The sequence below is a fragment of the Ambystoma mexicanum genome, chromosome 11 (genome assembly GCF_040938575.1).
Source record: "Ambystoma mexicanum isolate Mex_15411 chromosome 11, UKY_AmexF1_1, whole genome shotgun sequence".
Lineage (NCBI taxonomy): Eukaryota > Metazoa > Chordata > Amphibia > Caudata > Ambystomatidae > Ambystoma > Ambystoma mexicanum.
This window is the reverse complement of record NC_090934.1, coordinates 1,326,015,628-1,326,037,791: the sequence shown is the minus strand read 5'-3', so window position 1 is coordinate 1,326,037,791 and position 22,164 is coordinate 1,326,015,628. Positions and strand designations below refer to the sequence as shown.

The window sequence follows — 22,164 nt, the reverse complement described above, 5'->3', positions numbered from 1 at the left end:
TCAAGAACTACCCACCTGTGGCCTCAATGATCGCATAGGGAGTAATCTTGTATTCTCTCTCTGTGATACTTGGGGGCGGAGGTTTCAATATTCTTCACGACAATCAAGCAACCTGACAAGACCTGCACTTTGGTCAAGAGCCGCAGAGACCTCAATTATCCAGAGTGACACTTTGATCCACAACAGATAGGAAGATGGATGGGACTTAATAGTACATGTTGTCACCCCTTACCTTTCCTTTTGCAAAGCACTCTAGTTATGACCTCACGCATAACAGAAGATTGTTGGTGGGGACCCAGGATTGGTTAATTATGACAGGCTTAGCCTGCACCATTCACTGGTTCCCATTTGGCTTTAAAAGAGGGTTGGGCCCCTGTTTAGGCAGACCATCCGATGACTTCAAAAAGAGTAAGAAGAAGGACTCATTTAGACCCTGGTTGAAGGTACAGTCTGCCTTACAGCTTCCTCCAGTGAAGGAAGGCCAGGATTTCCAAGAGGAAAGCAAGACCCCTCCCCTAAACATCTCCCAGGCAAAAGAGGGAGATACCGGACTCAGAGGACCCATCCAGCAGCTTCAGAACTAGTACCCAGCCAGCACACAGCGTACACTGCCAGGTTCTGCCAGCAAGCTTCCTAGGTGGGAAGTGCCAGAGAGTCTCTGAACAAAGGACAAGGCTGTTGCCTGCAAACACTTTCCTCAGCTTTGGGTAGTCCACCTTAAAGGACGACACAAGCACAGTGAAGAAGCTAGGAGGAGTGCCATGAAAAGCATCAACCAGCATCCATCTTTTAAGGACATTTTCGAGGCAGTCGAGTCCTCTAACTGCGACCGGCTGTACCACTGACTGTTGTCATGCTGCAGTCACTAAAGCCATCTGAGACACCTCGACCAGCATTCCAGATCCACCAACCAGCACAGAGACAACGATTCTTGTCCATGAGCCGCCATCTAGGCCAGCCTGCAGCTGTCTGTCCAGCCTTGCTTGCCGAATTGCCCGTCGCCTGATACCCGCAGCTGTCTCCCATCTTGAACTCTGTCGCAGGAGCTGCAAAGCGTCCTTGAACCGACTCGACACTTTCGAGCATCAAGACCATTGCAAGCGGCAGGTACATTGTGGTTCTGTCCCCCTGTCTCCGAAGGCCCCTGGTGACATTTACAACCCATTGCTCCCTTGGTGCTGAAACCAAATAACCTTGAACAGTTAAGACTGATTGCTTCACCGACTACCCTCCTGTCAGTATCCAGAGTGCATCCCTTCTCTTCATGAAACGGTCTGTCCTCTGTGTTCCTTTGCAGGGTGGGTTGTATTTTGTAGTGTGCTATAACTGTCTGTTGTCATAATAATAAAGTAGATATTTGTATACAACCTTGACTGGATAGTGCCTTTTATCATTGAGTAATAATTGTATTTTCGCTGTGTTTTAACTAACCAATGATACACGACTTTGCGGAGATAATATTGCTGTTCCATCCACATTACCAAAATTGGACAAGGAGGTTTATAATTTATGTGTGTCCCAATCTGTTCGGAGCCTTGTTTGATACACTATCCATTGCTGTTTTTTCCCTTTTGTCTGTCAGTGCTGTTAGTTGTTTTCTGTCTTTGTGTTCCATCTGCGCCCTGATGCCCGTTGGCTGCGGCGCGCTATAAGCATTAAACATAAACATCCCTTCCGGTGTACTAGAGGTGTGGGTCTGATTGATGGTTTAGAAACCGATATTCATCCCTGGACCACTGGTGCCCCAGAAGTTGATTCGTCACAAAGGGTGTTCAAGTGAGGTCAGGAGGAGAGTTGGTGGACCAAGAGACCAGGCGGTGGGGAAAACGTTGGAGTGGAGTGCTGAGGAAATCATCGGGATGTTGGGAAAGAGAGCTGTGAAGATAATGTGTGTGTGAGAAAGTGCTACCAAGTGTGAGAGAGCAGAGTTGCTGTTGGGAGAGAGGGGGTTAGATTGAGTGGGTGTAGAGAGAGAGGTAGAAGAGTGAGAGCAGAGGATGAAGACAGATATTCGAAGGCAAAACTGATACAGTGAAAAAGGAAGTGAAAGAGAGTGGAAGTGAGAGTAAAAGAGGAGACGTGTAGAAGAGGGGCAGGTTGGAGAATAGGGGGGGGAGTAGCAGAAGAGATAAAATGGAGGAGACTGAGAAAGATCAGAGAGTAGGAGAAGAGGAGCGAGTATCAGGAGAGAGATGGAGGTGGTAAGAGAATGCAAAAGATTAGAGGGACATACAGATGGAGAGAGACAGGAGGGAGTAATAGCAGAGAAAAGAGGAGATAGGAGGGAGTCGGAGGAGGAAGAGGATAGGATGTAGAGGAAGAGAGGGGAGACAGGAGATGAGCGATAAGGATGGAATAGGCAGAGTTACAGAGAGGGAGAGAGAGGAGGAGGAGGAACAACAGTAGGGCAAAAGAGGGAGAGAGAAATAGAAAGAGAGAGAGAGAGGGAGAGAGAGAGAGAGACAGAGAGAGGGAGAGACTAACACATCTGGACTATCATATTGTCTGGCATCATCAGAATAGAGGTATCTTAGAAAAATCCAGGAGGTAGTAAGATAGTTAAGGCTATGACCTTTTGACACCTCATTTTAAGTGAAGTGTAGTACCAGATAGTTGGGGTTACTAGTCACTAGTCCAATCTTACGACCCGCTGGGGTGTAGGGAAACCTGGGCTAGTGGGTAGGCAGCCCACAGGAGATTACGCTATAGACTGGGAGTGTGCCTTTGGTACCGGTATTCGGAGTCCTTGCCCACACTGAGGCAAGTGGGTATCAGTTATCTGTTAATTAAGTTGGTGATGGGGTGTGCTATAGCATAAATTGGGTGTTGTGTGGTGTTTTATAGGCCTTATCACGCTATTTTGTATGCCTCATAAATAAGTATTGGGACGAGGAAAAGGGCTATGGCGGTAATGCTTACACTAGTTACCTGTAATCCTCATTATTCCTAGTCCTACTCTCCCTTGTCACAGTACATACACTATTCTTAACTCTTGCAGTGGTGGATGGTAGCGCCCATGATTGTATGTTGTAAAATGAACTGTGGATTGTCAGAGGTATTATTCATCCTGCAGGGAGGGACAGAACACTCAGTGCTTTGAGTGGGCCGGGGCCAGCCGGACCCTGGCATTATCCAAAAAGTGTGGCTGAGCCAGGGCTGTGCCAGGCCACCCCGGTCCTAACACACCACAACAGGACACATAATCCCACCACGGCCGCAGCCACGACGGGAGATGTGGCTGCCATTTCGAGTCAGGCAATCTGACAGAAGTGCCAGCAAGCGCAGCTGTGGCTGGCTGGTACTTCTGTCAGTCACTGTAACTTCCTCTTGTGGCCCCTTGTGCGACGGGTCACAAGAGGAAGTTAGTGTCCTTTTGGTTCCCCCTCCCCAGGTCAGAAGGCTTCTTTGACCCTCTGCAAACCTGGGGACCCAGTGCCATATTTCTGTGTTTATAAAAGATGACTTATAAAAGATGGATTGAATTGTGTACTTTTCAAGCCATCTTTTATAAACATAGAATGTGTAAAGAAGATGGCATGAAAAGTATGCAAACCATAAGGTACGCACACAAATATATAAATGCTATACATCTGTGTGCCTACCTTACTATGGTTAGTGTACTTTTCAGGCCACGCCCATCCTGAAAGCCACGCCCCCAAATGAGGGCCCCCTCGATTTCTTGCCCCACCTAAAGCCTTGAGAACACTTAATTGGTTTGTAAAGGTTATGGTCATGGAGTACTGTGATGTGAAGTTTAGGACGAGGAGTAAAAAGAATTGCTGGTATGCAATTTAAGCATGAACTATCAAAACACATGTTCTGCCTTTTGACAAGAAACACTGTATTTCCTCAGAGCCACCAAATGGCTTCATGTTGTGATGGTCACTATTAGCCAGTCTTATTTTTTTAGCCAACCTTATGTTCTCTTCTGGGACCTGTGCTTTACATTTCTACATTACAAACATGAACCTACAACTCCCAGTATGCAGATGGTCTTTGGCTTAAAAGAAAAAAAAACAGACTCTGGAAATGCGACCCTCGTGATGTGGGGCTGAGGCCCGTTGGCAGTTTTCTTAGACTTTAAAAAGCATCCCACGAAAATAATTGTTACATTCTGTTCTGAAATTCATGTGTTTCAAATTATTGGATAAAAGAGGAGTGGACAATATGTCACCAGATCACGAGAAGGAACAAAAAATAATGCTCCCAAAATAGTCAGTACTTCGAACCAAGATTTTTTATATACTCTGTCATGTGACTTCAGTGTATTAGCATGAGGCGCCTGCCAATTCAATAACACGTATTTAGATCAGGAATATAACGTGTGGAATTGAAGAACAATGTGTATTGTGCGTCGGACGTGTAATGTTGATGGAGGGGTGTGGGATTTGGATGTGGTAGTGACGTTGCGCACCGCGTGCAGCACCTGCTCATCAGGCTTTAGAGATTAGATACTGCTGGTTTATCCCGTCTACACCCTCTATTATTGTCTCGACTCCATTAGCTACTGTGCAGATAGAGGAGCTTGGAATCTAATGCGCTCTCTCTCTCTCTCTCTCAGCTCCATTTTAGATCAGGAAGATGTGCGACCAGACCTTTGCAGCTGCTGTATTTGGTCCATGCTCTAAATGTGGCTGCGAAAGACCCCTGCGGACCATCTACAAAAAATCGCTCCCAGTCACCATTTGCTCGCTATGTGTGGAACTGGTATGGAAAAAAACGTGAACATTATAAATTAGCTGCTGCACATTCATTTTTCACTATATATCAGTCTTCATGCCCTGGTTGTGTGTTTGTATGTGTGTGTCTGTGTATATATATTTAGTGATACAACTTTAGTTAAGGGTGAATAAGTTCAGTGCAACAAGCACCCTGAAATTCAGTAAAATAAACTTTAGTCGAAGCACCCATAAGATGAAACAATCTGATGCAACAAAGCCCTTTAAATTCAGTGAAAACAACTTTACTTGAAGTGACGTTAAGCTGCTGATTTAATGCAACAAAATCCCTAAAATTCGGCAGGTGGTGGAAGCTACGCCACCTTAACTATGAGGCCCCCATTGAGCAACCCCTAAGCACACATGACATCACAAATTACATCACTGATGTCATTACATATGACATCAGTAGGATATGTCAAATGCCATCAGTGATGACATCATATGAGAAATTAGGTAGTACACCACCTAGGACCTACTCAATGACATTACTGGCAATTACCAGCTTTTGGGAAACATTTTGGATAGTATTTGGAGATATAATGCAAATGCAATATACCTTATCTTTCATGACGGTTTGAAAACTTTTGTCAAGAATTGTAAATAATGGTTACGGAACTACTGAAAGTTGATCTTGCACATAGCAATCTACAATTTCAGATTCAATACATAGGGAGTCTGCAACCTTTGGATTGCCAGAGGTTTTACATTACAACTTTCACTAGCCTTAACCAGCAGAGGCAATGGGGAGAGGGATCATGGGAGACACATTCCGAAACATGTAGCGGAAGGCCAGCTTCACACACTAGCACAACAAAAAAAAATTATACCTTTTGTCCGCCCAGTACATTTAGTACTCTAGTCTCGATTACCATCTGTCCTCACAACATGAATGCTTTTTGTTAACATTGTTGACCCTTCCAGGCTACTTTCCCTAACGTTTACCATATGACATGGTCAAGGCCTACCTTTTGATTTGTTATACTGGCAGTAAGTAGTCTGATATATGAAGATACACTCACATCTTCATACAGAACAGTACAGAACACTGTTATTGATCATATATTTCTGACTCATATTCAGTCTAAATTAACAAGTTTGATTTCACAAGCGAGAATATTGTTATATAAATTTGGAAATTTTACCTTGAAACATCTACTTCTTTTTTATGAAAAAAAGGTAATCCCCATTTTGCTCTAAGGAACTGAATCCAAACTATATAGCAATGATAAAATGTGGAATAAATTGGAAGCTGGCTTTTGGAAAAGGGTATTACATCTCCCGAATTGCACTCCTATGCCAATTTTGTGATTTGAACTGGGCCTGTGCTCTCTGGCTAGTAGAGTAAAGTGGTGCTTGTGTTCCTTTTTTCGAAAGTGTCTCCTGGGTTTGGAAAACAATAACATCTTAAGCACTGTGGCTCACTATCTATCCTCGTCAAATCATAATTTTCCCCTAACATGGCGTAAATGTGTATTGAATACTCTGGTTGAAGCCGACATAATGGTAATGCTCCTAATCAAAAACCCTACGCGAGCCAAGACCAAGTTCTATCAATGGGATTGGATAAAGAACAGAGAAATCTGCTTAAAATACAAAGACTTTACTAATAGCAATTTTGGCGATAAAAAACAAGGTCAAATACCAGGCTATTTACTGAAATGTCCTTCTCCGACCATACGAAACAAATTTTTAGGTCTTGGGTTGAACTTATGGAAGACCAGAGAAGTTCCTGTAAGGAGACATGTTTTACCATCTAACATGAACTATTGTCGTTATTGTAAGATTGTTACTGAAAAGGAGACGCTTCAACATCTTCTGATATGTTCTGGCAAATTGAATGAACAACGTGTCAGATTTTTTTCAAAATTGCTAAATCTGAATAATGAACTAGATGAAACACAGATTTGGAGTTTATTATTCTCGAACACAACATTTTCTGTGATAAAAGCGCTAGTGCAATTCTTGGAATTTATTCTACCAATCGAAATTAAGTTGTAAGTGTACGACAGAATCTAACCAGGAAATGCAGAAGCATAACACAGGAAACGAGAAATTGTATCGTGTAAAATAATGTTTTTTTCTGTTCTTTTCTGTTTTAACTTTGCATAGTTTGTGAAAACTCAAATTTTTAATATTTGTGTTCACTGTATGGTATATCAACGTAGAAATAGAATAGTGTAATAATTGTTTTGACTTTTTTTTGAAAAGTTGATTTAATCAGCTATATCAAAATAAAAAAAATATAAAAAAATGTATGAAGATACAATGATTTCAGAAACTGCTCCTTTTCATCTTTGCATGGGGGATTGTTTTGAGAACAGAGTGAAACAGGTGCTAGAGTATCTTATCATGGTACATGTTCATTCACTACCTGGTAATTCTGGTTTGTAACAATGCCATGGTTGTAAAAGGACAGTATTTTCAAATGCAAACTTCAACCAAGCTTTGCACTTGAATCCTCCCTTGTATGAAGAAGAAGAAGTTACTTACCCCTGGTAACAATCTTCCAAGTCGATGTTCCTCCCACGTATTCCTCATCTTATGATCTTATGATATATCCTTCCAGTGTCAGCTGCTTCAGAATTTTATTTGCGGCAGAGGTCGCTGTCTGTCTTTTTTTGACTCAATGTCCCTCGAAGGCCTCTGTTCTCTCTCAAGGTTGATGTCATCGATAGTATTTGTAGCACGCACTGCGCCTGTTACTTCAGTTCCTAGTTTTTTCTCCCTCTTCTTATAGAATAACCAGCATTCGTGAGGTCAAAGAGACCAGGCGCTTAAGAAACGAGCGGTGTAATGCACTGAAATTCTACTGAGCGGTAGGATGGGAAGGCCGATGAGGAATACAGGGGCAGAACATCCAGTCAAAAGAACATTACCAGGCATTAGTAACTTGTTCTTCGAATGGATTGTGTCCTCCCACGTATTCCTCATCTTATGATATCTTCCCAAAGCAGTATGGTATTGGAGGAGGGAGTAGAATTTTTAAGGTCTGTTATTAACCCTGTGAAGCACAGCTTTTCCAAATCCTGCTTCTTGTCCTGATACAGAGTCTAGACAGTAGTGTTTTGTAAAGGTGTGTACCGATGACCAATTGGCTGCTGCACAGATGTCCTGAATCGGCACCCCCTCCCTCTTGTAAGGCAGATGAAGTGGCCACACCCCTTGTGGAATGAGCCCATAAACCAACAGGGGCCTCCTTAGAAGCTAGTCTGCAACACTCTGTAATGCATAAAATTATCCAACAGGACAAAGTTTGCTTTGTGATTTCAAGACCCAGTTTGTGCCTGATGTATCCGATAAACAACAGACCAGCCTGTCTCAGTTTAGCCAAGCAAGAAATATAAAAGCTTAAAGCACTTCTGTGGTCAAGTCTGTGAAGCCTTTCTTCCTCCTTACCAGTGTGTGGTGAAAGGTAAAAAGATGGCAATATGATCTTTTGGGATAGATGAAACTCTGAAACCACCTTCGGCAGAAAATTAGGTCAGACTCTTAATACAAACCTTTCCTTATAGAAAGTTGTAAATGGAGGCTTACATGACAAGGCCTTCAACTCACTGACTCACGCACTGTTCCTCTTACTTCAGTTCCTAGTTTCTTTGCCCCCTTTCTTATAGAATAACCAGCATTCGTGAGGTCAAAGAGACCAGGCGCTCAAGAAACAAAAAGTGTAATGCACTGAAATCATACTGGGCGGTAGGATGGGAGGGGCGATGAGGGTTTACACAGGCAGAACATCCAGATGAAAGAACATTACCAGGAGTAAGTGACTTGTTCTTCGAATGGATTGTATCCTCCCACGTATTACTCATCTTATGATATCCTCCCAAAGCAGTATGGTATTGGAGGAGGGAGTAGAATTTTCATGGTCTGTTATTAACACTGTGAAGCACAGCTTTTCCAAATCCCGCTTCTTGTCCTGATACAGAGTCTAGACAGTAGTGTTTTGTAAAGGTGTGTACCAATGACCAATTGGCTGCTGCACAGATGTCCTGAATCGGCACCCCCCATCCCCTTGTAAGGCAAATGAAGTGGCCACACCCCTTGTGGAATGAGCGCGTAAGCCAACAGGGGCCTCCTTACCAGCTAGTCTCCAACACTCGGTAATGCATAAAATTATCCAACAGGACAAAGTTTCCTTTGTGATTTCAAGACCCAGTTTGTGGCCGATGTATCTGATAAACAACAGACCAGCTGTCCGATCAGTGAACCTTAACAGGATAAAGCGCCTGGTGATCGAAGAGGAGCTGTTGAACCCGTAGTGCAGTAATATATTCTTCCCACCAATGTAACACTCAGTTGTGCATAAAAACAGTCTGAGCGTTCAATTGGTTGAAAGATGTTTGAAGAAGGAACAGGACACTCTGGAACTCCGGGTGACTGCAAGTTTCTTCCAGATATGTGGCAATTGTACATGACACACTGGGAGCTCACTGATCGTTAGTAGGATAAGATGCAGTACATATCCGACAGGAAAACGACAGTAGAATGGAACTAAACAATTTCTGTAATGATACAAAAAACGTATATAAGGAAAAGAAAAGCATAAGAGCCAATAACTGAAAAATGAACACTAAATGAAATTCTTATATGTATATCCGTATGAAGGACTGCAACGAGGAAGATGTGATGAATAAGATCCAAACGGCTCCAAAAGGAATGTCCGAGAAGAACACAGTCTCACAGATGCTGAAGGTTTCTTGAGTCCGGTGCAACCCTATACCCGCCGGTACGCGTACGCCTAGAAAGTTCAGCGAGGTCCCAAAAAGTGCTATAGGCAGTCTCTAGTCCAGCACTTGTTTCCTATTCCCGCCGGCACCCGTACGCCTAAGGTGAGAGATCCTTCTTCTGAGAGACGTACTTAGAACAATCCAAGTGTTCCGGTTCAAAACCAGGTAAGCAGACAAAATGAAGCAAGAGACATGAATCGAAGTCAAAAAGAAGTCCGGGTCGTAGCAGCTGTTCGTAGCAGTACCGTGGGCAAGACAAGAGGAATCCAATGGACAGGCAAGGGGTCGAGAAGGAGCAAGATCAGAAGTACTGTGGGCAAGACAAGAGCAATTCCAATAGACAGGCAAGAGGTCGAGAAAGGACAAGATCCAAATAACAAGCGCCACTGTAGAATTCCGAGGAAAACAATCAGAAGCACCGAAACAGCAAACGGGGCGGACTTAAATATGCGTGGCCACAACGCGAGAGTCACGTGACCGGGAAACCGGAGCAACACGTGACTGCAGACGTACTCGCGGCCAACGTCGCCATGGCAACCCCCAATGCCTTTGAAACAAACCTTTAAAGGAATGGAAGCGATTGCTGCTGTTCCTAGCTATTTTGACTCTTGAAAGTCCGCCTGGTAAGCGGGAACTTGCAGTAGAAGTTGGTGTTCTGACAGTATCCTCCCCCAAAGGTCCCCCCAGACCTCGAGAAGCTAGAAACCGGGATAACAGCATGGGGGCATGGATGTTGGATTCAGGTTCCCAGGTGCGATCCTCCGGACCGTACCCCTTCCAATCCACCAAAAACAAACGTACACCACGAGACAGCTTGGTATCCAATATAGCGCCAACCTCGTATTCCTCCACCCCTTGCACCAACAGCGGGGGGGGACGTGCAGGTAGCCTCATCTGATCAGAACACGGCTTGACCAAAGACACGTGGAATACGGGATGTATCTTCCAAGCAGAGGGCAGTTCCAATTTGACCACAAGAGGACTCATTACCTCCTTGACAATATAAGGACCCACAAAGCGAGGTAACAAGGTCTTGCGACCTGGAATACTAAGATTCTTGGTAGAGAGCCAAACACGCATCCCTGCAGTGTACTGCGGTGCTGGCTGGCGATGGCGATCGGCATACTTTTTTGCCTGTTCTTGCGCATGTGTCAAGTGTTCCATGACACTCTTACGTAATGATGTCAGGTCCCTAAGACAAGATTGGACCGCCGGACAATCCGAGGATGAAAATAAATCCAAGGGCAGAGAGCGAGGGTGTAGTCCATACATGGCATAGAATGGAGAGGCTCCCGTAGAAGAATGCGCAGAATTATTGTAAGCAAACTCTGCCATGGGCAATACGGAGAGCCAGGTTTCTTGATGTTGTAGAATAAGGCATCTCAAGTACTGTTCCATGGTAGCATTGAGTCGCTCGGTTTGGCCATCGGTTTGTGGATGGTAGGCCGTAGAATATCTTTCGTCAATGCCCATAGACTGTGTAAGATGTTTCCAAAAACGAGAGGTGAATTGAGCACCCCTGTCAGATATTATGATCTCCGGAAGACCAAAGAACCGGAAGACATTACGTAAAAACAGGTCCGCCAGGATAGTAGCAGATGGAAGACCCCGACAAGGCACAAAAAGGGCCAACTTTGTAAAACTGTCAACTACCACCCAGATAGTGTCAAATCCACCAATCGAAGGTAGCTCCACTACGAAGTCCATAGAAAGCATAACCCAGGGTTTAGCAGGTACTGGCAGGGGTTGTAGAAGACCCATTGGTTTGGCCGGGGCGGTTTTACACTGAGCGCAAACTGCGCCGTTTGCAATATATAACGCAATGTCCTTTGACATACAAGGCCACCAACACCAACGTTTGAGTAACTCCAATGTCTTACGAGGACCGGGATGTGCAGCCAACATGGAGTCATGACACCAAGACATGGCAATTCTGCGGGTATGAGAGTCGGGTATATAAATTTTACCTTGAACGTAGGGTAAGGATTGAACGACGTCCAGGTTAAGATCTTCTTTCTGAGACCCACTGCTGAATGGCAGTTTTCAAAGATGGTTGCAATGTGCAGCCACAAACAACCTGGTTGGGCAAGAGTAGTCGACCTTCCTGTGGCCGAGATACCGGGTCTTCATAAAGTCTTGATAAGGCGTCTGCCTTGGAGTGTAACGTCCCCGGAAGGTAGGTCAGTACAAAGTTGTACATAGAGAAGAACTCATGCCAACGTGCATGGCGTGCTGTAGTGCATTTTAATGACTGAAGGGCCAGTAGATTTCTGTGATCCGTGAATACTTGAATTGGGGTCTCTGCTCCCAAGAGATGATGTCTCCAAACTGTAAAAGCCTCCCGGACAGACAACAATTCACGTTCAGTGATGGTGTAGTTTACCTCATATGGAGTAAGCTTACGTGAATGATAAGCAACAGGATGGAGGACCCCTGTGTCAGGACAAGACTGGGAGAGGACTGCCCCTACTGCCACATCTGACGCATCAGCCTCTACAACAAACGGTTGTTTGACGTTAGGATGTTGAAGGACCGGAGCTGAAGTAAAGGCCTCTTTGAGGGTCTCAAATGATTCTTGTGCCTCGGGATTCCATTGAAACGGATGCTTGTTACTTGTTAAAGCAGTAAGCGGAGCCACAATGCTAGAGAAGTGCCTGATAAATCGCCGATAAAAGTTTGCAAACCCCAAAAAGGACTGCAAAGCTTTTAGTGTGCCTGGGACTGGCCATTCCAGTACTGCCTTGACCTTGGTTTGGCTCATTTGAACACCCTGGTTAGTGATGTCATAACCCAGGAATTAAACTGAAGTAGTATGGAAAATGCACTTCTCTAGTTTTGCGTATAGTTTATTTTTACGCAAACTTTGTAGTACTTCAGTGACATGTTGAATGTGTAGTTCAAGAGAAGGTGAATAGATCAAGATATCGTCTAAATAGACGATCACGAACCGATCAATCATGTCCTGAAAAACGTCATTGATAAAATGTTGAAATGTGGCAGGGGCATTAAATAGCCCAAATGGCATGACCAAATATTCAAAGAGGCCGTATCTGGTTTTGAATGCCGTTTTCCATTCATCTCCCTCTCTTATCCTTACCAGATTATACGCACCCCTGAGGTCCAATTTGGTGTATATTACCGAAGAGCCTAGCTGGTCCAAAAGTACAGAAATCAGTGGTATGGGGTACTGATTCCGTATCGTAACTGCGTTCAGGTCCCGATAATCTATACATGGTCTCAGGTCCCCCTCTTTCTTTGGAACAAAGAACAGGGGAGATGCAGCAGGAGAACGAGAGGTGCGAATGAAACCAGAAGCCAAAGCCTTGTCCAAATATTCCTTTAATACTGCATCCTCCTTCAAAGTAAGAGAGTATATCCTCCCAGAGGGGATTCTAGCTCCCTCCTTTAGATCTATGGGACAGTAATAAATGCGATGAGGCGGTAGCTTTTCTGCCTCACCCTTGTCAAAAACATCTGCGAAAGCCTTGTATTCCGGGGGTAAAATAGTGTTGACAATACCACCTACCATCGAAACAGATTCCAATAAGGCTTGACATGGGTTGTTTTTCACTTGGGTCAATGGGCCACAATGTCCTGAACAATAAGTCGAGGTAAACGAGACAGACCCAGTAACCCAATCCACCAAGGGATTATGGACCCTAAGCCATGGTAGACCCAGAATTAGTCGAAATTGGGGTGCAGTGATGACATCAAATGAAATGACTTCGCTATGACAGCCATCTATAAGTAAGTTCAGGGGCACTGTAGACTACATTACCAACCCTGATAGTAGTGTTGTACCATCAACTGCGTTGACCATTTCAGGTTGTTCCTTTGGTACCAGTGGAATGTTCCAGTCTTTAACATACTGGAGATCCACATAGTTTCCAGTAGCCCCAGAATCCAAAACCGCTTCAGAGGACCAGGTTTCGCCGTCCGGAGATGAAAGTATGACCCGAATGGTGAAAGGAACTGAAATTTTGGAGCCCGGAAGATCAATGCTCGACATAGGGGCTCCCTCTATTGTCGGGCTTTGGAGTTTCCCGACTTCGCGGGTTTCTTGGGACATAAACTCAAGAAATGACCAGAAGAACCACAATAAAAGCATAATTTGTTCTTTTTACGCTTCTCTCTTTCTTCGCTAGACAGTGGTCCTCTTATCGCCCCTATTTGCATGGGTTCCCCATTACCTGAAATCGAACTCGTCAGGCTGACAGGGACCGGGGGTAGAATCCTCTTCTCCCCCTTCCTTTCTGCTTTACGGGCATCGATCTGAAGAACTAGATCCAAAAAGTCAGGAAAGGAGACGGGGACCACAGGTACCGTAGCAATGACATCCTTGAGGGAGTCTGACAAACCCTTATAAAACAAGGCTGCCTTCTTTTCGTCTGGCCAGTTGGTTTCCGCAACCAATTGGTTAAACTTAGCCAGATACGTCAATAGAGAAGAATCGCCTTGTTGTAAATTTAATAACTCCAAATCAGTGGCCTGAGATTTGTATCGGGTGTCAAAAACTCTCATAAGCGCCTCTATGAGAGCGTCACAGTCAAATAACAAATGACTTCCTTGCTCTAAGAGAGGATTAGCCCAGACTGCGGCAGTACCCCCTAGATTAGACAGTATAAAAGCGGCCTTAGTGGTTGAATCGGGAAACGATGTTGGTCTACAAAGAAAATGCACTCTGCATTGATTGATAAACGTTCTAAAGGCTTTTGGATCACCCAAAAATCGTTCAGGAGGAGCCAACGGAAACTGTGCAGCCATAACTACCGGAACCGGGTCTGCCTGGCCTGAGCACCGGCCGTACCAGACCCGGAAGCCACTGCGATTGATGGAGGTTCAACGGTGCTAACCCTTAATCCCGCTTGAATATCATCAATACGGCGATGGGTAGCATCATGGGCAGTTCCAATAGACAGGCAAGAGGTCGAGAAAGGAGAAGATCCAAATAACAAGCGCCACTGTAGAATTCCGAGGAAAACAATCAGAAGCACCGAAACAGCAAACGGGGCTGACTTAAATATACGTGGCCACAACGCGAGAGTCACGTGACCGGGAAACCGGAGCAACACGTGACTGCAGACGTACTCGCGGCCAACGTCGCCATGGCAACCCCCAATGCCTTTGAAACAAACCTTTAAAGGAATGGAAGCGATTGCTGCTGTTCCTAGCTATTTTGACTCTTGAAAGTCCGCCTGGTAAGCGGGAACTTGCAGTAGAAGTTGGTGTTCTGACACCAGCCTGTCTCAGTTTTTAGCCAAGCAAGAAATATAAAAGCTTAAAGCACTTCTGGGGTCAAGTCTGTGAAACCTTTCTTCCTCCTTACCAGTGTGTGGTGGTGGGTAAAAGATGGCAATATGATCTTTTGGGATAGATGAAACTCTGAAACCATAAAATAAGATCGGACTCTTAATACAACCTTTTCCTTATAGAAAGTTGTAATTGGAGCCTTAAATGACAAGGCCTTCAACTCACTGACCCTGCACGCTGATGTTATAGCCGTTAAAAAGATAGTTTTCAATGTCAATAATCTCAATGGGCAAGAATTAATCGGCTCAAATGAAGCACACATGAGGAATTTTAACACTATATTGAAATCGCATATGGGTGCCACCACAAAAGGGACTGGATGGAACACATTTGTGAGCCCTTTTAGGAATTGAATTATGATTGGCATCTTACAGTAAAATGTTTGCTCAGACGTGCGCTTAAAAATAGACAGTGCCGCCAACTATCCATTGACAGTGCCAAATTGGAGCCCCAGATTAGCCAGATGTAGTAGGAATGATAACACCACAGGTGTGTCGCATAAAAAAGGATCCACATTCTACTCTCTGCACAAGCGTCGGAACTTGTTCCAATGGCAGCGATACAGAGATTTTGTTTTGTCTCCATCACGTCTTCCGGTAGGTCCCAATCTTTACACCTCAACCTCCCAGAGACCATGTGTGAATTTTGAGAGTCTTGACCTCTGGATAGAGAACCCAACCCTCCTCTTGCGAGAGAAGGTCCTCTCTTTGCAGAAGACGATTTAGAGGGCAGACGGACATGTCCAGAAGGTCAAGGTACCACATCCTCTTGGCCCATTCCAGAGCAATTAGGATCATTGATTTCCTGAACGTTCTCAACCTCTTGATTACCTGAGGAATGATGGGGACTGGAGGAAACGCATACAGGAGTGGAAACTCCCAATCCATTACGAACGCATCCCCTAGTGATCTTCTCAAATAAAATTCCCTGGAGCAGAACAGCTTGCACTTCCGGTTGACACTGAATGCGAACAGATCTTCTTGAGGGTTACCCCAAAGGGTTAAGATCTCTTGAAGGACTTCCTGAGCTAGTTCCCACTCGTGAGAGACTGGGCACTGCCTGCTCAGAGCGTCCACTGTCGTGTTTTCCTCCCGGGCTAGGTGAACTCCTGATAGGGAGATTCCTCTTGAAGTGCCCAGAACCAGAGCTGCATTGCCTCTCTGCACAGTGATAGTGACCCTACACCTCCTCTCTTGTTGAGGTAGTACATAGCCACTATGTTGCCCATCATTATCAGGACATTCTTTCTCTGTACAGTGGGCAAAAAGGCCTTCAGCGCTAGTCTGATTGCCCTCAGCTCCCAAAGGTTGTTGTGTAGTTTGGACTCTGATGGAGACCAACGACCGCTGACATTCAGATCATTGGCATGGGCTACCCAACCCATGAGTGAGGCATTCGTAACTACTGTTATCTCCGGCCATGGTTGCCATAAAGGTTCCCCCTTCAGAATGTTGTCCTTGCAGGCCCACCGCAGGAGATCATGTGCGACCCTGTTCGGAACCTGAAGCAGATCAGACATTTTGCCCAAAAACTGAGACCATTGGGACCTGAAAGCCCACTGGAGGGATCTCATTCTCAAACGAGCCTCCGGCACCAGATAAATGGAGGATGCCATGAGGCCAAGCAACCGTAGGAAATCAAAGGCCGGAAGACGCTGGGCATTCTGGAATTTGATGACCATCTGCTGAATGTGTTGAGCCCTTTCCCTGAGGAAGCATCCAGGACCACGCTGATGAATTGGAGGTTTTGGAAGGTATCATGTGGGACTTCTTGAAATTGAGGGAGAAGCCCAGTCTGTGGAGAGAGTGGAAGGTGATGCTGAGATATTCCAGGACCTGTTTGGGATAATGGGCTATTATCAGCCAGTCGTCCAGGTAGGGGTAGACGTGAATCCCTCCCCTAATGAAACTCGCTGCCACCACCACCATCAACTTGGTAAAAACCCTTGGGCGGAGGTCAGCCCGAATGGCAGAACTTGAAACTGATAATGAGACCGCCAACATCAAACCTCAGATACTTCCTGTGCTTGTGATGAATAGGCACATGGAAGAAAGCATCCTGAAGGTCCAATGACACCATCCAATCCTGAAGCTGGAGGGCCTGAAGGATCTGAGAAAGGGTAATCATTTTGAACTAGTCCTTCCCGAGGAACTTGTTCAAGTATCTCTAGTACATATCATGGCCACTGGGCAAGAACCACAAGCTCCACTACATAAAAGGACCAGTTGGACCCAGACCTTTGGCGCCAGGCTCGTGAGAAAGTGCGCTCTGCACACTTTTATTCTGGTGCATGTGCTGTTTTTTCCCCTGCAGGGCTTACACGTGCCTCCAGGTCGGGTGTGGCCATAGGAGTGAATGGGGCCGCACGTGCTGCATTCTCTAGGAGTGGCAGGGTGGGGTCACGAGTCAGATCAAATGGGCATGGCCGGGACCAGGCTATTTAAGCCTGTCTCGCACGCATGCAAGCGCTTTGCGTTAGTCTGCTTATAGCAGCATAACGCTCACCGCCGCCTGAAGCGCATCCTTACCTGATTCCAGCAACAACCGCCACCTGAAGCGCATCCTTACCTGATTCCAGCAGCAACCGCAATCAGAGCACATCCTTACCTAATACCAGCAGCAACCGTAGTCGGAGCGCATCCTTACCTGATTCCAGCAGCATCCGCAGTTGGAGCGCATCCTTACCTGATTCCGGCTCCGAGCCACAACACTTACTCGGGAGTCCACTTTCAGCCAGCATCATCGCGGATCCAGGCATCCTTCACCCGCTGGCAGATCCTCGCATGACAGCATTCCAATCCGACATTGCCAGACAATCCCTGCAAGAAAAAAAGACAAAACAAGGTTAGAAAAGCGATAAAGACATTACGCTAAGGTTGCACTTAGACCAATCCTCGCGCTTAACCTTAAAACCAAACTTACCACCTATTGGGACATCGTGAACCCCCTTTTCTTCCATTGGGGCTCGCTTCTTGCACCGCAACTACTGGTGGGCTTTATATCACCTATTGGACAAAACGAAAGACATTACAAAAAGATACAGGCAACAATCAAGGAAAGACATTACAAAAGGATACGGACAATAATCATTGATACTTACCTTTGGAGTGGTTCAGCCACAGCCGGTCTGGGCTGCCACGCACATGGACCAGTGAAGAAACTCGGTCTATCTAAAGCGCCGCTGCAGTGAGAAGCAGGACGGAGAGCTTGAATCATAATTAAACAGATGAGACTATATGGGTCGGCACATGCTCACCACATTGCGGGAAGAAGGGTTCGAGGGGCACCACAGTCATATCACAGAATTTTCACGGCCTCTCATATTCTCACAGAGGCAGTGCCAATAACCAGCGCTGTCCATAACACAAGAGCAGGGTAAGAAGCCTGACCAAGGGGAGCCAGTTCCAGGGAGGGCTGCAACCATGCCCCAACGTCCCTGCAGAGACCAGGTGAGCGTAACAGAACACAAAGCCTCTCCAAGTCTCTGCCTGAGCGTTATGGAAACCCAGGAAACAGACCAGTTGGCCCAACTACTGGGGGAACTACGGGCAGAAGTTCATGCCTCCAAACAAGAAACCAATGCCTTAAGAAGGGACCTTATTGTAGCTCGAGAACGAACTGACTCGAGAACGAACTGACGACTTGGCAAGAGAAATGCTTCAGACCCACGCAGGTCAGGTTCCATTACCTGGGCTTGTCCATCCTCCTATGCCGCAGCCATCACCACCAGTTCAAGTGGTGCTTCCAGGTGCAGTGCCACTGGCCCCGCCTGAACTCTTTACCGGTGACCCCAATAAGTACGCTATATTCATGAACCAATGTCGCCTCCACTTTTTGTGCCGGCCTGGGGCTTTTCCTAACGTTAGCGCAAGAGTTGCCTTTGTTCTTTCATATTTAGGAGGCAGCGCAGTGGACTGATCGATACTATTAGTAAACCAGGATGACCCTCTACTCCGAAAATTTGGGGAATTCCAGCGGGAGATGGAAAAATTGTTTGCTAGGCACACTCAAGTACAAGGCCTGGACAATGAACTATTGTCACTCAGGCATGGAAACCAAGATCTGCTGACCTATAGCGCTACTTTTAATCATCTCCTAGCACAGACAAACTAGCCAGAAGAGAAGAGGACCACACTCTTTTATCGGGGATTGCATGGGGAGCTAAAGGATGTTCTAGCCCAAGTGGTCACCCCTCCTGAGGGTTGTGCGGAATACATCAACCTGACTGTGCAGCTTGACCATAGGTTGCAGAATTGAAAAATGGGTCGCACAAGAACTGAAGGGAGGTCGGTCTATATGCAACCCCGGGACAACCAAACCAAAACCCACGAACAAACCGAACCAATGCAGATTGGGGGATTACGGAGTCCTATCTCCAAGGCTGAGAGAGAAAAAATAAGATAACAACAACTCAGTTTATACTGCGCAAAAGCAGGACATTTCCTCTGGGAATGCCCGGTAAAACCCCCCAAGAAAGTAGTTGGTGCAACAGACAATGGCAACCAAGAAAAGGAACAAAATCTGGAAAACTCCAATGCCCGACAAGCTTAGGGCTCCACTTGTCGAGCGAAAAGAAGGAATCTGTACAGACCTCACATCTGGTCATCCCGGTACTTTTGGTCAACCACCAACAACCGTCAAAGGTACATGCCTTGGAGGCATATACTGATAGCGGAGCGGTGGGAAATGATATTGATCAAGATCTGGCTGCACGAATAGACTTTCCTCTCCAGCAAAAGCTAAAATCGGGAAACGTCACAGCAGTGGATGGTTCTCAGTTGTCATCCGGCCCAGTGACGCAACATACCGAAAAAGTCATGCTGATGCGCCGGGATGGTCATCGGGAAGACATCTCTTTCGATCTCCTTGGAGCTCCCCAGTTCCAGATGATCTTAGGAATGCCTTGGCTAGAAACCCACAACCCTAGGATCGACTGGCGAAAATGAGTGCTGAACTTTCCTCAAGAATGTGCTAACATCTGCTACCACAAAAATGTGAAGAGCCGGGAACACAAGGTAAATCTATCCTGGGGCTCTCTGTTTCCCTACCCCCTGAATATCTGGATTACCAGGATGTGTTCCAGAAGGAGCAAGCAAACCCCCTGCTCCCACACAGACCTTACGACTGCCAGACTGATCTGGTGTCCCGAGCACAAATTCCCTGCAGTCTAATTTACACTCTAACAGAGCAAGAAAACCAGCGTCTGAAATCTTACCTGGATCAGTACCTAGCGAACGGCTTCATCCGCCCGTCTAAGTCCCCTGCCTCCTCGGCTCTCTTTTTCGTACCAAAAGAAAGAGGGCGACTTAAGAACTTGTATAGATTATAAGAGCGCTTAACCTAATCACGGTAAAGAACAGATACCCCCTGCCACTCAGCCCAGAGCTTCTAGATCAGGTGAAGAATGCTCAAATTTACACAAAACTGGATCCTACGAGGATCCTGTCACCTTGTGAGAGTTAAAAAGGGAAATGAGTGGAAGATGGCATTCCGAACCAAATATGGGCTTTTCTAGTATCAGGTCATGCCTTTTGGATTATGTAATGCCCCGGCTGCGTTTCAATTCTTTATGAACGATGTGCTTCATGAATTATTGGACAGCAATTACTATGATTCAAACAAACACTGACTCAAGGTTTCTGAGTAAAAGAATATACGTTTATTTACACATCTGTTGTATAACATCTCACTAAAGTAAAGCAGTTGAAAAATCACACTCTTAATACACCACACCACTCCCAATAGATTCTGGACAAGTTAAACTCAAAATGAAGTATAAGCAAAATGGCACTCCAGCAATTTAAAAAAGGAGGGAAAAACAAAGTTAGACTAAAATTGAGCAGCACCAACAGGTAAGTAAGCAGGGCAATCCAGAAAGAGGAACTACAGTGATGGAATCATATCAAAAAGGCTTAGAGCCAAAGTCAATAGGACAAAAGTCTTTTGCTCAAGATCACACAGTTCAGGGTAGTTCTTGGTTAAGTCTTTGCCAAGAGTTCCGGACGAAGTTGGTCGGCAGAAAAGTTAGTTTAAAGAGAAGAGAAGGACAAGCCCTCGGATTGGCGAAAGGTTTCACACACCTTCACTGCGGCTAGACGAAACGAACAAACGGATTTGCACAGTACCTTTAAATGGAGAAGAAGCTGTAGCTGAGGCAGACATTCCTGGCAGTTCCTGCAGGCTCATAGTTCCTGAAGCGACTGTCGGACTGACACGAAGTAGGAAGACTGGAGGGTCCTGCACTGCCCAGGGAAGAAACCAGCAGCAGTGCAAAGCAACAAATAAAAGGTGCGCTCCTTAAAACCCAAGCAGGGTCCGACCTTCCTGGCTATCCGGTTCACTGTAGCTCTGTACAGCAAATTCGACCAGATGAGGGAGTCCTGGCTTGCAGTTTGGGCGAACTGGGTAGTCCCACCAGCTCAGGGGAAGAAGATTCCTGGTAGATCTTCTCTGTCGTTGGAGCTTGAAGATTCGGACCTGCAGCAGTGCTTCACCGGGCGGTTCAGTCGTTGTAGGGGTCCTCTTCTGTCAGCTGCTCATCGGTTCTTTCGTTCCAGTGGCGACTCTGCCTGTCCAATCCCAGAGACCTGCTTCTTATGTAGTTTTCCCCCATTCACACAGCCTGGCTGTCAATCACACAGCAGGATGGCTGTCCAGCCGGGACAGTCACCCAGCCAATCAAACAGGAGTGTGACTTGGGTTACCAAGGGAACCCACGGCAGGGGTCCTAAAACCCCTCCCTCACATCCTACCTACCCAGACTTTCACGCGCCTAAGGAAGGCTTCTGTGTAGAAGCCAGCGAAGAGACAGTGAACAAAGGAACAAAACCTGGTTTGGCGCGTAGAGAAAAACACAAGAAAGACATTTTCAAAAAGAAATGGCGAATAAACCCAGGTGGAACCGTATAAAAACATATATGGTCTAGCGGGTTTAAGTTCGAGGCTACCAAGATAGCCTAAAACAATACCAAGGTTATTTAAGATAACCGCGGTAGGAAAAATAGGGTAGTTACCACTGCCACAGGCCAAGTCTTGATGAAAAGGGAGCAAAACAATGCTCCAAGAAAAAACAGACAAAAAGGGATAAGTATTAACCCTTTCCAGTACTCTGTGTAAGATAGGGTGTACTTGGTCTGTGGATTTTAAAAGACTAATAAAGTTAATGGCAACTTATATGTTCTGAGAGACAGTAGTCAGTCTCAGAAAATGGAGTCTGAGTTGGGAAGTCTAAAAGACAACCCTGTGGCACTGCGCTGAAGGTGCTGTGTAACACACAATAAAAAGATGATGCCTATGGAGTAGGTGAGGCTCCACAGTCTATGAACACAAAAAATGTTTAAACACACACACAGCAAAACACATGTAAGAGTGGGAAAAAGGGCTCACACTCTTAGCAGGTAAAAAAA

General features: G+C 45.7%; 1 protein-coding gene and 1 long non-coding RNA gene across 3 annotated transcripts in view; one reads left to right on the top strand and one right to left on the bottom strand.

The window, feature by feature from the left end:
• The window catches only part of GNB5 (G protein subunit beta 5), a 458,941-nt gene that overhangs the window by 22,523 nt on the left and 414,254 nt on the right, over window positions 1-22,164 (top strand). The window contains exon 2 of the mRNA XM_069624846.1: window positions 4,562-4,707. Within this exon, the coding sequence (XP_069480947.1) occupies window positions 4,582-4,707 (126 nt within the window). The 5' untranslated portion in view covers window positions 4,562-4,581. The remainder of the gene's footprint in view (window positions 1-4,561; window positions 4,708-22,164) is intronic.
• The window catches only part of LOC138504385 (uncharacterized), a 597,102-nt gene that overhangs the window by 524,600 nt on the left and 50,338 nt on the right, over window positions 1-22,164 (bottom strand). The window lies entirely within an intron of this gene.